This window comes from Bos indicus, chromosome 19, assembly GCF_029378745.1.
Source record: "Bos indicus isolate NIAB-ARS_2022 breed Sahiwal x Tharparkar chromosome 19, NIAB-ARS_B.indTharparkar_mat_pri_1.0, whole genome shotgun sequence".
NCBI lineage: Eukaryota > Metazoa > Chordata > Mammalia > Artiodactyla > Bovidae > Bos > Bos indicus.
This window is the reverse complement of record NC_091778.1, coordinates 43,871,313-43,889,340: the sequence shown is the minus strand read 5'-3', so window position 1 is coordinate 43,889,340 and position 18,028 is coordinate 43,871,313. Positions and strand designations below refer to the sequence as shown.

General features: G+C 54.1%; 2 protein-coding genes across 2 annotated transcripts; both read right to left on the bottom strand.

Moving 5' to 3' along the window:
• Positions 1 to 5,694: 5,694 nt before the first annotated feature.
• On the bottom strand, positions 5,695 to 9,142 carry HSD17B1 (hydroxysteroid 17-beta dehydrogenase 1). Its single transcript, XM_070773515.1, has 6 exons — positions 7,517 to 9,142; positions 7,236 to 7,403; positions 6,913 to 7,092; positions 6,638 to 6,731; positions 6,032 to 6,209; positions 5,695 to 5,949 (listed from the first exon to the last, which is right to left on the bottom strand). The coding sequence occupies exons 1-6, from the start codon at positions 7,611 to 7,613 to the stop codon at positions 5,713 to 5,715; spliced, it is 954 nt and encodes a 317-aa protein (XP_070629616.1). The 5' UTR covers positions 7,614 to 9,142; the 3' UTR covers positions 5,695 to 5,712.
• A 1,589-nt stretch (positions 9,143 to 10,731) lies between these two features.
• Positions 10,732 to 17,714, bottom strand: NAGLU (N-acetyl-alpha-glucosaminidase). Its single transcript, XM_070773514.1, has 6 exons — positions 17,290 to 17,714; positions 16,338 to 16,485; positions 14,976 to 15,122; positions 14,722 to 14,807; positions 13,343 to 13,599; positions 10,732 to 12,167 (listed from the first exon to the last, which is right to left on the bottom strand). The coding sequence occupies exons 1-6, from the start codon at positions 17,670 to 17,672 to the stop codon at positions 10,963 to 10,965; spliced, it is 2,226 nt and encodes a 741-aa protein (XP_070629615.1). The 5' UTR covers positions 17,673 to 17,714; the 3' UTR covers positions 10,732 to 10,962.
• Between the last annotated feature and the right edge of the window lie 314 nt (positions 17,715 to 18,028).

Sequence of the window (18,028 nt, the reverse complement as noted above, 5' to 3'; positions counted from 1 at the left end):
AACAGTTCAGACCTGCCCTACCTGCCCCTAAATCCCTGCTGCCATGCCAACCCCAGCAGAGGCCTTGGAGAAACTCCTATTCAAGGTGGGTGCCTTCCATATCCCAGGTTATAGGATGCAGGCCGAGATTGCCTCCAGGTGAGACCCATTGGAGGCAATTGGTTGGAGCTCAACACCGATTGATCTTCCAGAAGTAAAAGGGGACAGCTTCAGTGGATACTGGAGCCAGTATACCTTAATTTCTTTTTCCTTTTTGGCCACACTGCCCAGCTTAGCTTGTGCAATCTTAGTCTCCCAATCAGGGATTGAGCCTGGGCCATGGCAGTGAAAGCCGGAATCCTGACCACTGGACTGCCGTGGAATTCCCCGGACATACTCTAACACATGGTCACCCTCAGAAGTTTTCCAGGCTCCCTCAGTACCACTGAATTACAGAGGGCAAAGGGTTGCAATCAGGAAGGTCCTTTTCACAAAACAAACTGGGCATTCTCCCTGCCCTCACACACACCCTGAAAATATCCAATACAAGGAACATAGTGGTCATTGATATCCTACAAGGTCAAACTCTGCAAACCTCTGTCAGGGAATTCTGCCTCAGTTCAGTTCAGTTCAGTCGCTCAGTCGTGTCTGACTCTGTGACCCCATGATCCGCAGCATGCCAGGCCTCCCTGTCCATCACCAACTCCCGGAGTCCACCCAAACCCATGTCCATCGAGTCGGTGATGCCATCCAACCATATCATTCTCTGTCGTTCCCTTCTCCTCCTGCCCTCAATCCCTCCCAGCATCAGGGTTTTTTCAAAATGAGTCAGCTCTTCACATCAGGTCGCCAAAGTATTGGAGTTTCAGCTTCAGCATCAGTCCCTCCAATGAACACCCAGGACTGATCTCCTTTAGGATGAACTGGCTGGATCTCCTTGGAGTCTAAGGGACTCTCAAGAGTCTTCTCCAACACCACAGTTCAAAAGCATCAATTCTTCGGTGCTCAGCCTTCTTTATAGTCCAACTCTCACATCCATACATGACCACTGGAAAAACCATAGCCTTGACTAGACGGACCTTTGTTGGCAAAGTAATGTCTCTGCTTTTTAATGTGCTGTCTAGGTTGGTCACAGAGAAGGCAATGGCACCCCACTCCAGCACTCTTGCCTGGGAAATCCCATGGATGGAGGAGCCTGGTAGGCTACAGTCCATGGGGTCGCTAAGAGTCGGACTCAACTGAGCGACTTCACTTTCATTTTTCACTTTCATGCATTGGATAAGGAAATGGCAACCCACTCCAGTGTTCTTGCCTGGAGAATCCCAGGGACGGGGGAGCCTGGTGGGCTGCCGTCTATGGGGTCGCACAGAGTCGGACACAACTGATGCAACTTAGCAGCAGCAGCAGCAGCAGGTTGGTCATAACTTTGCTTCCAAGGAGTGTCTTTTAATTTCATGGCTGCAATCACCATCTGCAGTGATTTTGGAGCCCAGGAAAAGTCAGCCACTGTGTCCACTGTTTCCCCATCTATTTGCCATGAAGTGATGGGACCAGATACCATGATCTTAGTTTTCTGAGCTTTAAGCCAACTTTTTCACTCTCTTCTTTCACTTTCATCAAGAGGCTCTTTAGTTCTTCTTCACTTTCTGCCAAAAGGGTGGTGTCATCTGCATGTCTGAGGTTATTGATATTTCTCCCAGCAATGTTGATTCCAGCTGTGCTTCCTCCAGCCCAGCGTTTCTCATGATGTACTCTGCATATAAGTTAAAAAAGCAGGGTGACAATGTACAGCCTTGACGTACTCCTTTTCCTATTTGGATCCAGTCTGTTGTTCCGTGTCCAGTTCTAACTGTTGCTTCCTGACCTGCATACAGATTTCTCAAAAGGCAGGTCAGGTGGTCTGGTATTCCTATCTTTCAGAATTTTCCACAGTTTATTGTGATCCACACAGTCAAAGGCTTTGGCATAGTCAATCAGGGTTAAAGTAATCGAACCAGCGATGAAGCAACACCAACTGGGAACAGTAGGGGATGAACGGTAACTGTCAAGTGGGCAGGGCTTAAGGAATTAAACAGAAGAAACTATTCTAGAACTGCACTGCATGGGAATGGTACACCCTGCCCTTAATTCTTTCATCAGCCCAGTACAGTTGCTAAAAAGGCCAGATGGCTCATGGCAGCTGACTGTGGGCCAAGGAGAGTTGAACAAGCCCCCATGCACGTGGCTGTGCCCAACAATGCCACCCCTGCCATCTTAGGAACCTACCATGTAGTACTGGGCTTAGCAAATGCTTTTTTCACTCTACACCTGGCATCAACTTACCTTCATGTGGGAGGAGTGACAATGGACCTTTCAAGGCTTCCCAATGGTCACTTGCACAACCCCTCCACATGTCGTGGGATGGGAGCCCCAGACTTGTCTTTATACTCCTTCCCCACATCAGTAAAATGGCCCATTACATTGATGATATAATGTTAACATATGCAGACTTGCCTCTGCTTCAGGACCTTCTGCAGATGTTGCTGGAACATCAGTGAGGAGAGGATGGGTGGTAAGCCCTCAGAAAATTCAAGGCCCAGACAACCCCATAGAGTTTCGTGTCTCGGAAGCTGTGATCGATAAGTTACAAGCCTTTCCAACTCCTAAGAACAAGAAAGAGGTGCAAGCCTTTGTGGGGGATTTGGAGGGACTTTTATTCCCCACTCGGCCTGGTACCTCCATCCCTTATCCCACCTGGTAAACAGAAAGCACACGTGGGGCTGGGGGTCAGGGCAGCAAGCCACCTTTGAGACAGCAAGAATACCAGTGAAACACATCAAGGCACTGGGCCTCTCCCGGCAGGGACACCATTGGAGTTAGAGGCATCTGTGACTCCAAACACATGGCGGCAGAGACAAGAGAAGGCGAGAGCACCCTAGCTCTGGGAGGGGACAAACCCCAATACACCCCCATAGAGCCTCGTTGCAGTGTACACAGAACACCCCATCAGGTAGAGCCTCTCATGAAAAGAATAGTCTATCATGGTAAGAACTTCCCTCCCTGTCAAGAGCAGGGTTGAGACTATGTTCTATCAACCCACCTTTGCCAGGATTCAACCCCCATGTTACCTAAGTGGCCATTTGCAACAAAAGGGTACCTTGTGTACCAGTCCACTGTCTCTAGACATTCAAAGTGCTACTTGGCCCTGAGGAATGTGGAGATGCCTCTATACCTGGAGTGGCCCCTGCAGCTCGTAGAGAGGTGTGGTGGGAGCAGGGGTCCCCGCTGGTGCCTGGTATACAGATGGGTCTAACCAGGGTACCCCACCCACTTGGACTGCAGTTTCTATTCTGCCCAACAATGACATCATCAAGATGGAAACAGGAAGGAACTGCAGCAGCCAATGGGCTGAATGCAGAACAGTTGTGCTGTTCTAAACAATTAACCCCTCCGCAACAAGAGAAGCCACTGTAATGAGAAGCCCCTGCTCGCTACAAGTAGAGAAAGTCTGCACACAGCAATGAAGGCCCAGCTGAACCAAAACTAAAACAATGAATTAAAAAAAAGAATTGCACTTGCGTGCACACACACACACTCACTTGCCTGTACAGTTGGTGAAACATGAATAAACTCGGGCGATTATAAAAATAAATAAAGGGGTTTACCCTACAGCTTGGACAAGGGGAAGCTGAGAGATGGATAAGCCCTGGTAAGGTCAAGATGTGTGAAGACACTTGTGTTCGTATGCAAGAACCTGAGATGGTCCTCACTGTTTTCCACATTCTGGTTCATAAGGCACTGACATCTCCTAGCAATCAGGAAGCTGATCCCCTGCCTAGGTACAAGCTCTAGAAACTGACCCTTCAGTAGATACAACAGATTGGGTGCATTGAAAAAGCAATCACTGAAGAGCCTGGATGGGATGGCGTATTGCCAAGAATACCCAATTGCCCTTGAAATATAGTGACATGGTTCATGCAGTAACAGCATGACCTATGTGGTCTACACAATGCCCAAAGGAACAGCCAAAGGAGTCAGGGGGCATCCATCGGAGTTCCCAGCCAGTGATGGATTGGTTGTTGAAACATACTCTACTTGGAGTGGACCATGCACCATTAAAAAAGGGAAGAAGGTGGGAATTCCCTGATGGTCCCATGGTTAGGACTCTGCTCTTTCACTGCTGAGGGTGCAGGTTTGACCCCTGGTCAGGGAACTAAGATCCCAAAAGTCACGTGGCCAAAAAAAGGAGAGAGAAGATGAAGGTCTGGTCCGGCATACCCAGCACCTCCCACCATGCCCCGTGCTCACATCTGACAGTGCTGCGTCCTTGGTCAATGCGCATGGCATGCACAACCAGGTCAAGTACCTAAGCCTGCTGCCGTCTTCTCTTCAGGGCCATGTGAGCGCATTCTGTGCTCACTGTCACAAATCATTAGACTGCGGTCTTTGTTCCCTCCTTTGGCCTGGGGAAAGTTACAGCACACACATGCCCTTACTGACGGCACCTAGCAAGCCTTAAATGATAACCAACAAAGCCCGTCCTGAGGTCTCTAATGAGAAAGCTGTCCTCCAAAATAGGATGCCTCTGGACATTATCGTGCAAGGCGCCTGTGCCATTACCCAGAGTACTGTGTGTTCGTACCTGACGAGTCCGCTAATGCATCTTCTTTATTAAGCTCCTCCTGGAGCATCCCTACTACTTTCCTCTGTTTGCAACCTCCCCATCTAGTCTCTGTCTCCACCCCTCCTCCAGCCCCAACCTCAGAGGAAATCAGATCGTCTCTGCAACCCTGCAGGCCCTTTCAGTGGCTCCTGCCACTCCAGCTCCTTTTGCCGGCTTCCGGAAGGAGGTCTGCAGCCTCAGCTAGACCTCCTGGTGAGTCAGCTTCTGGGTGGGTCAGGATCCCTCCTGTTGAGTGTTGTCTAGGGCAGGGGGCAAGGAGGGGATGAGTGGGGCTGTTTCCTTTTTGCTCATTTAGCCTTGTTTCTTTTTTACACATCTGGCTTCTACAGGGAAACACAATGACAATAGTAATACCCCTAGTAGTAACAGTGTTAGTGCCTGCTATTAAGACCTCTAATACCAGCACTTGGAGGCACTATCTCAGTTCATTCTTACCACAATCCATGATATGTGTGTGCCTACAGCGCTCAGTTGTGTCTGATTCTTTGTGACTCCATGGACTGTAAGCCCTCCAGGCTCCTCTGTCCATGGAATTCTCCAGGCCAGAATACTGGAGTGGCTTGTCATTTCCTCCTTCTGGAGATCTTCCTGACCCAGGGACCGAACCAGTGTCTCCTGCATTAGCAGGCGGATTCTTTACCACTGCGCCACCTGAGAAGCCCCCACATAGGTATCATACCCATTTTTCAGGTAAGAAAACAGACTCAGAGAGGGTCAGAACGTTGCCTAAGGTTCCGTGACTCTTGGGAGCCACGTTACAAGCCGACTCTCCCCCGCCAGGTCCACCTAACTCCAATGGCTGCAGACACCCCTACGCCAAGAATATAGGGAATGCTCTACCTGCCCTTCGGGGAACTTGAGGCCTGACCTTAGGCTAGCTCTTCCCCTTTCTGGGCCTCGGTTTCCGGAGGTATCACTCGGGCTAACACCGTCTTTCGCGATCATCCACCCACTGTGCGCGCCCGTGGTCACGTAGGTCAGCCCAGTCAAAGCCCCTTTCCGTTACCCAAACGCACCCCACCCCCCGGGGCCGCAAAGGAGAGCGCGGGAGACAGCAGCGGATTAGGCCTTTATTGCGGGGCGAGAGGAGCGCGGAGCTCAGATGCCTCCAGTTTACCGGCTTCTGTCTCCGCCCCGGCGCCGTCGGAGCCCTCGGCGGCCTTGTCGTGGAACGCTGACTTGTGCGCAGCGGCGACGTAGCTGGAGCCGCTGGGGTCAGAGAAGCGCAGCTGCACCAGTGGCAGGAATCGCTCGGTGGTGAAGTAGCGCAGGGCCGGGCGCGGGGCGCGTAGCGCCTGGAGGAAGACCTGCAGCAGCGGGAGGAGGCGCGCTGGCCGGGGCTGGGCTGGAGAACCCACCCCCGCTCCCGCAGTCCTGCTCGGCCCTTACCTCGACCACCTCCTCCGGGTCCTGACCCGCCTCACGTATGACCCTCTCGCAGTGGCGACGGTAGCGGTTGAAGAGGTCGCGAGTCTCGACGTCCGCGCGGTCCAGCATCCCGCCCAGGCCGCCCTCCACCTTCTCGGGGAAGGGGGTGTGCACCGGGCCGCACTCGATGAGGCTCACGCTGCGGGCCGGAGAGCGGCGAGTGAGCGCGGGCGGACGCAAGCCCAGAAGGGAGGGCCTGAGTGGGGCTCGGGCTGCGAGCATTTATTTGAAAGCGGGTTTACAGCCGGAAAAGCGCCCCCACATCCCTTGGAGGTTGTGAGAGAGGCTCTGGCGTCAGAATGCCAACCTGGCCGGGTCACTTAAAACGGTGTGACCTTGGGTCAGTCACCGAGCCTCTCTGGGCCTGAGCTGCCCAATACCGACGCCTCACCAGCAGGGTGGACAGGTGGAACGAGAGGACGCGCGCCAAGCGCCTGTACTGTGCCTGGCGCACAAGCAACGGGAGCCGCACTGGGGAGAATGCCTGAGAGCGGTTCCAACAAGATGGGGTGCTGAGGTTCCCAAAGTCAGGGGTCAGGGGGTCCCCGGGGCAGGGCGGTGACTCACTGGACCCCGAAGGGCTGCAGCAGAATCGCCAGACTCTCGCACAAACCCTCGAGCGCAAACTTGCTGGCGCAGTAAACGGCGTTGAAGGGAAGCGCTGGGAGGGAGAGGAGTCTGCTGGGGCGCGTCCGGGAAGGGGTCCGCGGGGAGTGGCGCCGGAGGGTCCCGGGGCAGCCTCACCAGGCCCCTCCCCTTTTATTGGACACCCTCTTCCCCATCGCTCTTGCTGAGCCACCCCCGCCCCGCGCGCCTCTGGCCCTTGGCCGCGTTCCGCTCACCCATCAAGCCGCCTATGCTCCCGGTCACCAATATGCGTCCCGAGCGGCGGCGCTTCATGTCCGGCAGGAAGGCCTGCAGCATCCGCACGGTCCCCGTTAGGTTCACGTCCAGCACGGCGTCCACGCTGCCCTCCTTGTGTGCCTCCAGCGGCCCCACCAGGCCCCGGCCTGCGTTACACACTGCGGGGAGAGAGACCCGACCCTGCCGCCTCACGCACGGCCCTCCTTCCCGCCCGTCCCCCCGTGCTCCGTGGGCTTCGGGACATCTTGGTTTGGACACAGAGTGAAGAAGGCTCTCGGGCTTGTTTTGCCGGGAGGCTCACCCAGCACGTCCACGCGGCCCTCGGTCACGCGTGCCTGGGCAGCGGCTATGGAATCTGCATCCCTCACGTCCAGCTGCAACGTCTCCAGGGAGCCGGGAAGGCACCCTCGGGACTGGGCGGCCTCCAACAGTGGGCCTTGTGACGCCAGGTCCCTCAGCGTGGCATACACTGGAGGTTCAGGGAGAGGACAAGGCTCTGAATTCCGGTCTTTCAGCCTTACTTAGGCCCCCTTAGGCCGGGAAGGAGTTGCTCCCTTCTCTCCACCCCGTTCCATCAGGTACCTTTGAAGCTCTGGGACGGGTCGGACGCCAGTCGCAGGGCCAGGTGTAGGCCAATGCCGGAGGAACAGCCGGTAATGAGTACCACAGTGCGGTCCATTGGGATGTGCGCAGGGAGAGATCCCGGATATGCTGGGCTCTGGTCTCCGGGGATGGATATCACCTGCTTCGCTCCGCCCCTGCCCACCAGGGTCCCCACCCCTTTATTATGTCTGCAGCACAATCTCAAGGCTGAGCCCTCCTGTGGGTCCCTGGCCTGCTCTCCAGGTCAAGGCAGAGAAGAGGGCCCCTGGCTTAGAAAGCCCCTTCTTTAAGTTGTTAGTCAGAGGGAGGGTGAAGTTTTGCACACAGGAGGTATGAAGCTCCCATGTGGGCGCTGAGTGCCCTGGGCAGATCTTGCCTTGGCAAGCCTCTGTCCCAGCAAGCCTCTGTACCACAGGGACAATTTTTTGCCAAAGTTAGCGGCTGAGGGTGTGAAAGTGTTTTGGAAGGGTATTCTTGGTTCAAAGGTCAGGTGTGTATATGTGTGTTCAGTTGCTGGGTGGTGTCTGACTCTTTGCCACCCCGTGGACTGTAGCTAGCCAGGCTCCTCTGTCCATGGAATTCTCCAGGAGTGGGTTGCATTTCCTACTCCAGGGGATCTTCTTGACCCAGGGATCCAACCCATGTCTCTTGTGTCCCCTGCATTGGCAGGTGGATTCTTTACCACTGCGCCACCTGGGAAGCCTCAGAGATCAGGAGTTAGTATTAAAGCTGAGGAAGCTTGGTGGCTGAGTGAGCCAGGAAGCAGCCTGATCTGGCTTTGACTGGTGAGGGATGTAATCCAACCTTGGAGGGAGTGAACACGAACCAATGAGTGAAGACGAGCTGATCAGCTTAATAGATGGTGTTTTGAGAGACAAGGACATGACAGATATAGGAACTATGCTGAGTGGCAAAAATCACTGCAGCAGACATGATGTGGCCATGTGCTAGTTAGACGCTAATGTGACCCATTCTAATGTGATGGAAGGCTTTTGGTAATGCAGAATAACCCACTTTCAAAACAATACCAAACAGGTATTTTGGTAAAAACCTGTAGCAGCTTGTTACATTAGGGTGAGAAAAGAGAAATCAAAAAGCAGAGAAAGGGGACATATTGTAGTCCCCAAGTACTGTTAAATCTCTAACTGGGCAAGGGTCTGATCAAAGAGTTCTTTTAAGAATATTGGATACTTGGAGATGAGCACTCAGAAACTGGACTGGAGAATGCTGCCAGGCTCTTGATTTTAATTTAAGCTACGCGTAAAGTATAACAAACTTTTGTTAACCAGACACATTTTTCAGTAACAAAGAATGGAATAAATGCCAGATATTTCCCCTGGGGATGTCCTGTCTCTTCAGGGAAATGTGTTCTGTATTCTGTAAATTTTCCCCTGGCCTAAATTAAATGATTATTTGTTCCAGACAAAGGAGTATTTATTAGACTATTTCAAAGTGACACCATCAGGGCTTCCTGGATAACTCTGTGGTAAAGAATCCTCCTGCCAACGCAGGAGACATGGGTTCAATCCCTCATCCAGGATGATCACACACGCCTCGGAGCAACAAAGCCCGGGAGCCACAACCACTGAGCTCATGTGCCCTAGAGTCCTTGCTCTGCAACAAGAGAGGTGACTACAGTGAGAAGCCCGTCACTGGAACTGGAGAATAACCCCCATGACTGAAACTAGAGAAAAGTTCACACAGCAATAGACCCAGCACAGCCAAAAAAGAAAAAGTCACACCAGCAGAAAAATGTCAAATAGTTCAGCTAGACACAGTCTCTTAAGATTCTGTATGTCCTGGCACTTTAGAAATGATATGCCACTGATGTAAGATTCACCTTTTTCATTTTTTTCAATGTTTTATCATTATAAAACTACTGCCACATCCTTTGGAATTCCCAGGTGGCTCAGTGCCTGCCAATGCAGGAGATGCAGGAGATTCATGTTTGATCCTTGGGTAGGGAAGATCCACAGGAAGAGGAAATGGCAACCCACTCCAATATTGTTGCCTGGAGAATACCATGGACAGAGGAGCCAGGGGGGCTACGGTCCATGGGGTGGCAGAGTCGGACTTGACTAAGCACGTGTGAGCGCGCCATATCCTTACACTTTCTTCTTCAACTAGGAGTGTTCTCAAATCATAAAGTGTTCTTGGGACTTCTCTGGTGGTCCAGTGGCTAAGACTCCTGCTTCCAATGCAGAGGGCCTGGGTTCAGTCCCTGGTCAGGGAACTAGAATCCACATGCCACAACTAAGAGTTTGCATGCTATGACTAAAGACCTCACACGCCGCAAGGAAGACGGAAGATCTTCCGTGTCACAGCTAAGACCCAGGGTAGCCAAATAAATAAATTTTAAAAATTAAAGTATTCTGTTTCTCATCATTAGCAAATGTTTTAGCTTTCTAAATATTTGTATTTAATGGTTGCTTCTAGGGTTTTGTTTTTGCAGTTTAGAAACTCTTAGGAATATAAAGACTTATCCCTTCTGCTTGAAACAGCAGGGGTGAACACTAACCAGACTAGCCTAAGTGAAAAATGAAAAGATTCTTCACTAAGCACAGTGATAACCTGATATAAGTTAGATTTGGAAGGAATGTTTTAATTACCTCTTCTAGCCTGAATACATGAATTCTTTCAGATCAGGAAAGACTAGACAAAGCAGCAGCAGCTGATTATAATTTGGTTTATGGTCTGTCAGATGTTCTGTGATAGGAAATCTGAAATGATGGTTAAAGGGGAAAAAAGTTCCATAAAATTTGCTGTAAGCGATATAGAGGCTTGTTTTCTGAAGTATTCTTATAAGAAAAACAAGTATTTGTAAAAATGGTTTCCGTGTCAAGTATTTGTCAATCAAAGCTGAACTGTATTCTATCCTTGTAATATTTCATTATTTTGAAAGATTTATATAATCAATTCTGGATGTATGACCAATAAAACTAATAAAACAAAACACTGAGGAAGCCAAGGCAAGCGGGCAGGGAGACCTGACCTCACCAGCGCCCAGGCTACAGACCCGAGTCCTCGCCGGCATCATGACATTGACATTCTTTTTCTGTTTTTGCTGTGCCACATGGCATGTGGGATCTTAGTTCCCTGACCAGGGATGGAACCTGCACCCCCTACAGTGGAAACAAGGAGTCTTAACCACTGGACCGCAAGAAGTCCAGCACTGACATTCTGACACACCCATCTAGGTGATTTACCAGTTTATTAAGTTGTATTAAAACAGTACTTTGATCCCGAATTTGGGATGTGGGGGAAGGCAGCTCAGCCCCTCCAGATAGTCCGCGCCTGACCCCATGGGTCAGTGAGTTCCTTCACTCAGGCCTGCGGTGCTCCTGTGACACCTGCCCAGCCCCAGGCCCTGGAAACCTGCTCAGGTTTGGAGTCTGGGGAGAAGGTGGCTTGAGAGTGGTTAATTGTCAGAAGGAGACAGCCCGGGGGTAATATTTGAGGAAGAGCTTCTTGACCAGGTCCACTGTGTCTCCTTCAGGCTGACTAGGATATCTCCTTGTGCCAAGGACAAAGGTCTGTTCGAGTTGGAAGGCGTTCCTGTCAAACTGGTGCTGCTGGAAGGGGACACCCTGGACCAGGCTCTCCACCAGCGTCTCTGTGAAGAGCCGCCAGCGGGGGGCGTAGTAGTCAGCCACCAGTCCTGCCAGCTGCTTGTTGGCGTAGTCTAGGATGTTGCCCTCTGGCCCCCACAGGGTCAGCTGGTAGCGGCTGTTCTGCTCATAGAAATGGGCCTCAGTCTCACTGACTGCTGCCTGTCGGGCCTGCTCCAGCCAGCTGCCCAGCAGGAAGTGGCAGTCACTGGCCAGCACCTGGTCAAGGGCAGGCAGGAGCTCATAGGCCAGGATGCCTCCTGCCCTCGTCAGGGGAACCAGCTCCTTCTTCAGATAGGCGGTCCTCATCTCTTCGTAGTACAAGCTGACCAGCTCCTGGACTGCCTGGCGGGTCACGTCTACCAGGTCATAGCGGAAGGCTGGGCTGCTGGCCAGGGTGGAGGTGGCTGTCAGCAGCAGCCGCCAGGCTTCAAATACATCTGATCGGTTGTACCAGACAGTGGTGACCATCTGTAGGGATGGTCGCCTGACCAGTGGGCTGTGATTGTGTCCCCGGCACTCCTCGCCTGAGCAGTTGTAGACACTTCTTAGCAGCAGCCGCCACGCTGCCTCTGCATCCCCATGGGAAACCCCATACCGCCGGGCTGCAAAGCTGGTCACCCAGGCCCCCAAATCGGCCACTGGGTCCTTCTGCCAGCCCAGCTCGGCCATGAGGGCGTAGACCACCTCGTTCTGGCCGATGCCCTCGGGGGCCATGCCCGTGCCTACCATGGTGGAGTTAGGGAAGTGGCGGGCAGTTGTGGGGCCTTGGTTCACAGACTCCAGGGCCCCGAACAGGCCATGGTTGCCCCCGAAGTTATGCAGCATGCACCAGATGAAGGGCTGGCCCTGGAAGGAGGCTGTGCGGACATACACGGGCTGGCTCTCAGCGAACAGGTCCAGAACGAGGAGGCGGCCACGGGGCACGGCACCCAGCACAGCCGCCACCTGGGCGGGCCCCCAGAACTCAGGCTGGTGCTGGAAGAGCCAGCCTTGGAGCAGCCACACAGCATCAGGGTCCACTGTGGGAGGCAGAGGACAGGAGGGTGATGGGGGGGGGTGCAGGGAGTATTCACCCCACTTTACAGATGAAGAAACAGAGGTCCAGAGAAGTTAAATGACTCTATCACACTCCATCATGTCCCTGTAAATCATCTCCCCACCCGCATTATCAGGACATTTCATCACACATACCCTTCCCCTGGGACTACCAGTTGAGTACTGCAAAGCTTCAGGGAGCATCAGAATTACCCAGAGGCCTGGGCCCCAGCCCCCCTCATTCTGATTCAGGAGATGGGGGAGGTTGAGAACCTGCAATCCAACAGGCCCTGGGGTGACGCTGCTGGTCCCAGACCACACTTGGAGCACCGCTGCTCAAGGAAGCCTGAGCCAATTCACCCCAATCTGCCCCTTCCCAGCTGACACAGAGGCCTCCCCAAGCCATCCCTGACCTGGCCCTTCTCCTGCCCTCCCTTGTTAGTGGCTGGGAGGAGTGCTGTGTTCCTATCTGTGTACCAGGAAGGGCACCTTATTGATTGGGGGCACATCTCTAACCTCTAGCCTACCAGCATACACATGTGTGCGTGTGTTAAGCCACTTATTCATGTCCAACTCTTGGCAACCCTGTGGACTGTAGCCCTCCAGGCTCCTCTGTCCATGGAATTCTCCAGGCAAGAATACTGGAGAGGATATGCACACCTTCCTCCAGGGGATCTTCCCAACCCAGGGATTGAACCTGTTATCTCTTGTGTCTCCTGCATTGGCAGGCAGGATCTTTACCACTAGCGCCACCTGAGAAGCCCTCAGCATGGAGGTAGAGACCAAATAGAATATTTTCAATAGTCAGCACTTAATGACACTTTACTCTGGGCCGGGCATCAGTCTATTTATGAGCGAGCCCCTTTTGTAGATGAAGCAGCTGAGGTACTGGGAGGGCGGGGAGCTGCTGCAAGTCTCGCAGGCAGGAAGTGGCAGGGCCGGTGAGGGAGCAGGGTGTCCGCTCCAGGGCTCACCTCTCAATCACAGCGTGACTAAATGAGATGATGTTTGTGTACAAGTGCTTGGGAAATGGTAAAGTGCTGTGTGTCACAGTGAGGTGTTACAATTCCCCATCCCTCCTCCCAACCCCCTGACCTCTGCCACCTCCATCTCGAGGGCCCAGGGGACTTCCCTTTCTCACCTCCCACTGGCACCGTACCTGCGGTCATGGCCTGGTAGACAGCAGCGGTGGCTGCAGCCAGGTAAGAGGGCTCCGAGGACGGGGGCTGCATCTCGTTGAAAGTGTCAGCCCCGTAGATGTGGTCCGTGCCAAACTCTTTGGTCAGCTCCCGCAGGAAGAGGCTCCCCACGAGGGGGAAGAGAGGATCTTCGGGAGCCAGGAGGAAGGAGCAGGAGTAGGAGCAGTTGAAATGGCCCCAGTTGCCCATCTGGGTGACACTGACCTGAGGGAACACCCTAGTGCGGGGGAGGGGGTGACAGTTCAGACATTTACCGGAGGCCGACGCAGTCCTTTCCTCTAGCCTCACTGACACCTGCCGTTCTGGGAGCCCTCAAGCCTCTGGGCCTTTGCCCATGCTGTGCCCTGGGCCTGGAGCTCTCGCTTCCCCCCTCCCTGCTGATGCATCTGGTTACTCCTTGACATCCTTTTCGTGTCCCGTCTGGAAAGCTTTGGCTGTCTCTCCTCCTCCCACAGAGGATGAGATGGTTGGATGGCATCACCAACCAATGGACATGAGTTTAAGCAAACTCCAGGAGATAGTGAACGCCAGGGAAGGGAAGTCTGGCCTTCTGCAGTCCACAGGGTGGCAAAGGGTCGGACAGGACTGAGTGACGGAACAAGAAGAAGCCCTTCCCTATGGCTTAAATAAATGATACCACCTCTGCGCTGAGCCCTTGCTGCTCCTCTCTTCCCCAAGCAGAAGTGACCTTGATGGAGAATTGGGCCACATCCATTCCTTATCACTGGGTTGTATCCCCCTGGCAACGTGTCTCCCACCAGGAGCAGGGTCTCTGTGCACCTTCGTGGCTGCATCCCCAGCCCCCAGCCCAGGGCCTGCTCTGGCAGCCCCAGACAGTCTGACAAACGTCGGCTAAATGTACGAATGAGTTTCTTGCCGCCGAGCTGAGAAGGCCAAGGAGTGGCCAGTGGGGCCAGCAGCATGTGCTGAGCGCTGAGGGCAGTGGGAACCAGGCACTTATAGGCCCAAGGAAGGTGATAACTGATGCTGGGGGCCCCTGGCAAGGCTTCCTGAAGGAGAGGAGGTCTCAGTTGGGCCTTGAAGAAATTGACCAGCCACAGTTGAGGATGTGTATAGCACAGAGGAGCAGAGGAGCACCCCTACCATCACTAAGAGCTGCCATTTGCTAAGACTCTGTGCCAAGCCATACATATATTTTACAAGTGAGGAAACTGAGGCCCAGAGCAGTCAAGGTCACATGGCTAGTCAGTAACAGAACTAGGAATCAAGCCCAGGCCTACATCCAGAGCTTGAGTTTTTCTTCAAATAGTGTCTCGCAGGGGAACATATATTCTCTCTCTGAGCTGAATGGGGAGGGGGTGGGGGTGGGGTACATCACCTGGTGAGAGCCTTGGGGACATGCCCTGCAAACGCCGGCAGCACAGGGATCATACCAAACGAGCGCATCCGGTCAAGGATTCGATGCTGGGAGGAACAGAAGGGGTGGTGGTGAGCATGCCCGCCGCACCCCCCACCCCGCCCCGCCAGGGGGAGGTCTCCTCTCTCCCAAGGCACACAGAGTCCCCCTACTCCCACCCCAGACCTGTGACTATCCAGCATCAGTTCTGCCCCTTCCATTCTCCATCCTTTTACCTGCAGGTAAAGCTGCTTGAGGTGCCAGGATGGGGGCAGGGGGCCACTCCAGGTGTGCAAGTTGCCCATGCGCCCCCAGGCCAGGAAGGCAGGACCAGTGAAGTATTCGTCAATCTCTGCCTGGGTCAGACCCAAGGCCAGATACACCTGAGGAGGAAGGCAAGCCCCACACATATAAATCACTCATCTCTATTCACTGATTCATTCACTCAACAAACACACATCCCTCTCTTCTCTGTGCCCTAGAGTTCCTAAGACAAGCTCTGATCCCTGCCTGCAAGGAGCCCACAGTCCAGAAGAAATAGATCAGTTAGCAGGTGAGTTTGCGAATGTCACTCTTGGTGCATAGGTGGGGTGAGGCACAGAGGGGTTCTCCCTCAAATGGGGAAGGGGCTTAGAAGGCTTCATGGAGCAAGCAGCCTAGCATGATGGGTGAGGGCAGCTCTGCAAGGAGCTTAAGCAGCCCCAGGTGCAGCCAGAGCTCTCAGGGCTCAGCCATGGAAGCTCCCAGGCTGGGCAGAGCCTGATGGTAACAGGGAACTCCTGGGTGTGCTCAAAGTTGAAGGTCTCCCCTAGATTCACATTTCAGAAATGACACTCTGGTACAACTCTGAGAGCCAGGAGTCTTGTTTTGAAAGGAAAATATTTCTTAAGAGAGCTCTCTAAGTGGTCACTAAAGAAGTGTAATTTATGCATGTCTCAGCCAGAATGGAATCTGACTTTTTAATCTGATCAAGTCATCCAAAAGGCCTCCTAGAAACTCAAGATACTTATCAGGCCTTTACCCTAAAATAACTTGCAATCAATGTCTGCCAGTCACAATTCCCATCAGGGAACTTCTAACAGTCTCATGGCTTCCAAAAACAAAGCCCCTACTTCTCTTTCTCAGAGCACTCTTTCAGGTATCTGAGCCTGTGTTTCCCAAATGGCAATTAGTAAAGTCTCCCAAATAAACTCTTCTTATATGCAGCCTCTTGCATTATTTTTTGGTTGATGCTCTTCAGAGGCTGTGGTGGGCAGGCGACCAAGGAGAGGAGACTGAGAGCCTGAACTGGCGCCATGAAGAAGGATGGAGAGGAAGAGGACAAGGCAGAGCAATAGCTGCTAATGAAACAGAATCCAGAGAAGCAGCTGACTGACCCAGGTGGGGTGGGGAGACAGGGAAACCTGGCTTCTTAATGTTTACTGGGGGTGCTGGGGTCCAGCCCTGGGGAAGTCCTCCCATGAGTGTGTCTCAACCATGGAAGCTGGGAGGCTGGAGCCATCACTCCTGCTACCAACACTTCTGGAGCCCTAGTCTCTGTGCCAGATACTGAGCTGATGTGGGGCAGGCAGGACACCTGGGGTGTGGTTGGCACCCACCCGCTGCCAGATGGCCTCCTGGCCGCTCCAGGCCAGCGCCAGGTTGATTCCATTCAGCGCCATCCAGTCGATCTCCTGCTCCCAGCGGGCCCAGTCCCACCACAGGAAGGAGTAGCTTTGTGTGCACACATTCTGGTAATAGCGGTACCTGCAGGCAGGGGCAGGAGCTGGGGCACGGCCCTAGGGGCAAAGAGGAGGTCTCTCAGCCCTAAGGGTACACAATCGGGGGAAGACCTGGGGGAGCAGCTTGCCCTGCCACCCCAGATGGAGCCCAGAGAGGAATGACTCCGGGTGTGGCCTTTAGACTACTGCTTCACTCTGGGATCCAACCCAGATGCAGCAGACACTCTGAGGCTTGAGCTTCCGAAGTGTCCACCCACCTATCCCCAGCACTCAGCTCTCTAGCCTCCCAGATATCTGAGAGGGCACATTCCATTTTCATTCCTACTCTGGGTACAGTGTGCCCCTGCCCTGTAAGGGGGATCCCTTTCCCCAAAGTCTAATGGGGAGACAGCTGTGTGAACCCATCATCTCAGGACAGTGGGGCAAGCGCTCGAGCAGAGGCCTGTGCCAGGCTGGGTGTCACTCCTCAGGGAGCATCTTCGAAGAGAGGGTGGGGTAGGAACGGAACAGCATTTACTGCTCACCGATCGTGCACCACAAATTCTACACCCCGCACCGTGCAAATCATCACAATAAGAAAGGCACCACTGCATGGTAGAGGTCATTGTTTCCACTTTTCCGTTGTTTCCCGCTGAGGCTCAGAGAGGCCAAGTGATTTACTCAAGGATAGAATCAGAGCTGGAGTCTGAAGCCAGTGCTTGCTAGCAGCCGGGCACTGGGGCGGGGCGGGGACTTCGGCCCGAGGGGGCGCCCCTGGCGGGGGGAGGGGGCGGGAACGGGGGCAGCGGGAGCTGTAGGGGAGCCGACCGGCGGGGTCCGGTCGCGGTACCTGTTGGGTGTGGCCTCGGTCAGCTCCTCCGGCACAGCGGGCAGGGGCTGCGGTAAGCGCAGCTGAGAGCCCGACCAGGCCACGTGGCAGCCGCAGAAGTCGCGCAGGTATCGGTGGAGCCCCGCGGCGGCGGCCACGCCCGTGGAGCCGAGCACCTGCACCCGTGTCCCGGCACCGCCGCCGCTCAAGCGGTAGGTGTCCAGGCCGGACTCGGTCGCCAGGGAGCGCTCCACCGACACGGAGAAGGCGGCCGCTGGCCCGGGCCCCAGAAGCCGGACTAGCAGCTCCCGCACGGCGGCCGCCTCTCGGGCCTCGTCCCCGGTCGAACCTCCCGCCGTGAGGAGCAGGAGCCCCAGAGCCGCGGCCACCCCCATGGCCTCCATGGTCCAGCGGTCCTCAGCCCGGCTGTGGCCCCGTGGGGAACCAATGGGGACCGGGGACCAGGGACCAGGGCCGGCCCGGCCGCGCCCAATCAGCTGCGGGCCTCAGGTCACGTGGAACTGAAGGTAAAACCCGCCGGCGACCGGGAAACCCAGCTTCGGGGCCCCGCACCAGCTTCTTGTGGGTATTTTCCGACCACACTCGGTCCAAGAGCGCGTGACTCTAGTGATTTCAAAAGTCCAGGATGGGATGTGACTCGCAGCCTTTCACAAGCGCCCTTGGGTATAATGTGCTTTCACGTACAAATCACTTCTTCCATCCATCCTACCATTTGATAAATATTTGACATTGATTTTGT

What these genes read in the sequence shown, in the direction of transcription:
- HSD17B1 (XM_070773515.1), bottom strand. Translation starts at nt 7,613, where the DNA reads ATGGACCGCACTGTGGTACTCATTACCGGCTGTTCCTCCGGCATTGGC. An exon ending in CCCGTCCCAGAGCTTCAAAG is followed by an intron (nt 7,404 to 7,516) that starts GTACCTGATGGA and finishes CTGAACCTCCAG; the next exon opens with TGTATGCCACGCTGAGGGAC. An exon ending in GGGCCGCGTGGACGTGCTGG is followed by an intron (nt 7,093 to 7,235) that starts GTGAGCCTCCCG and finishes CTCTCCCCGCAG; the next exon opens with TGTGTAACGCAGGCCGGGGC.
- NAGLU (XM_070773514.1), bottom strand. Translation starts at nt 17,672, where the DNA reads ATGGAGGCCATGGGGGTGGCCGCGGCTCTGGGGCTCCTGCTCCTCACG. An exon ending in AGGAGGCCATCTGGCAGCGG is followed by an intron (nt 15,123 to 16,337) that starts GTGGGTGCCAAC and finishes CTTCCTCCTCAG; the next exon opens with GTGTATCTGGCCTTGGGTCT. An exon ending in GTCCCCAAGGCTCTCACCAG is followed by an intron (nt 13,600 to 14,721) that starts GTGATGTACCCC and finishes CCCCCGCACTAG; the next exon opens with GGTGTTCCCTCAGGTCAGTG.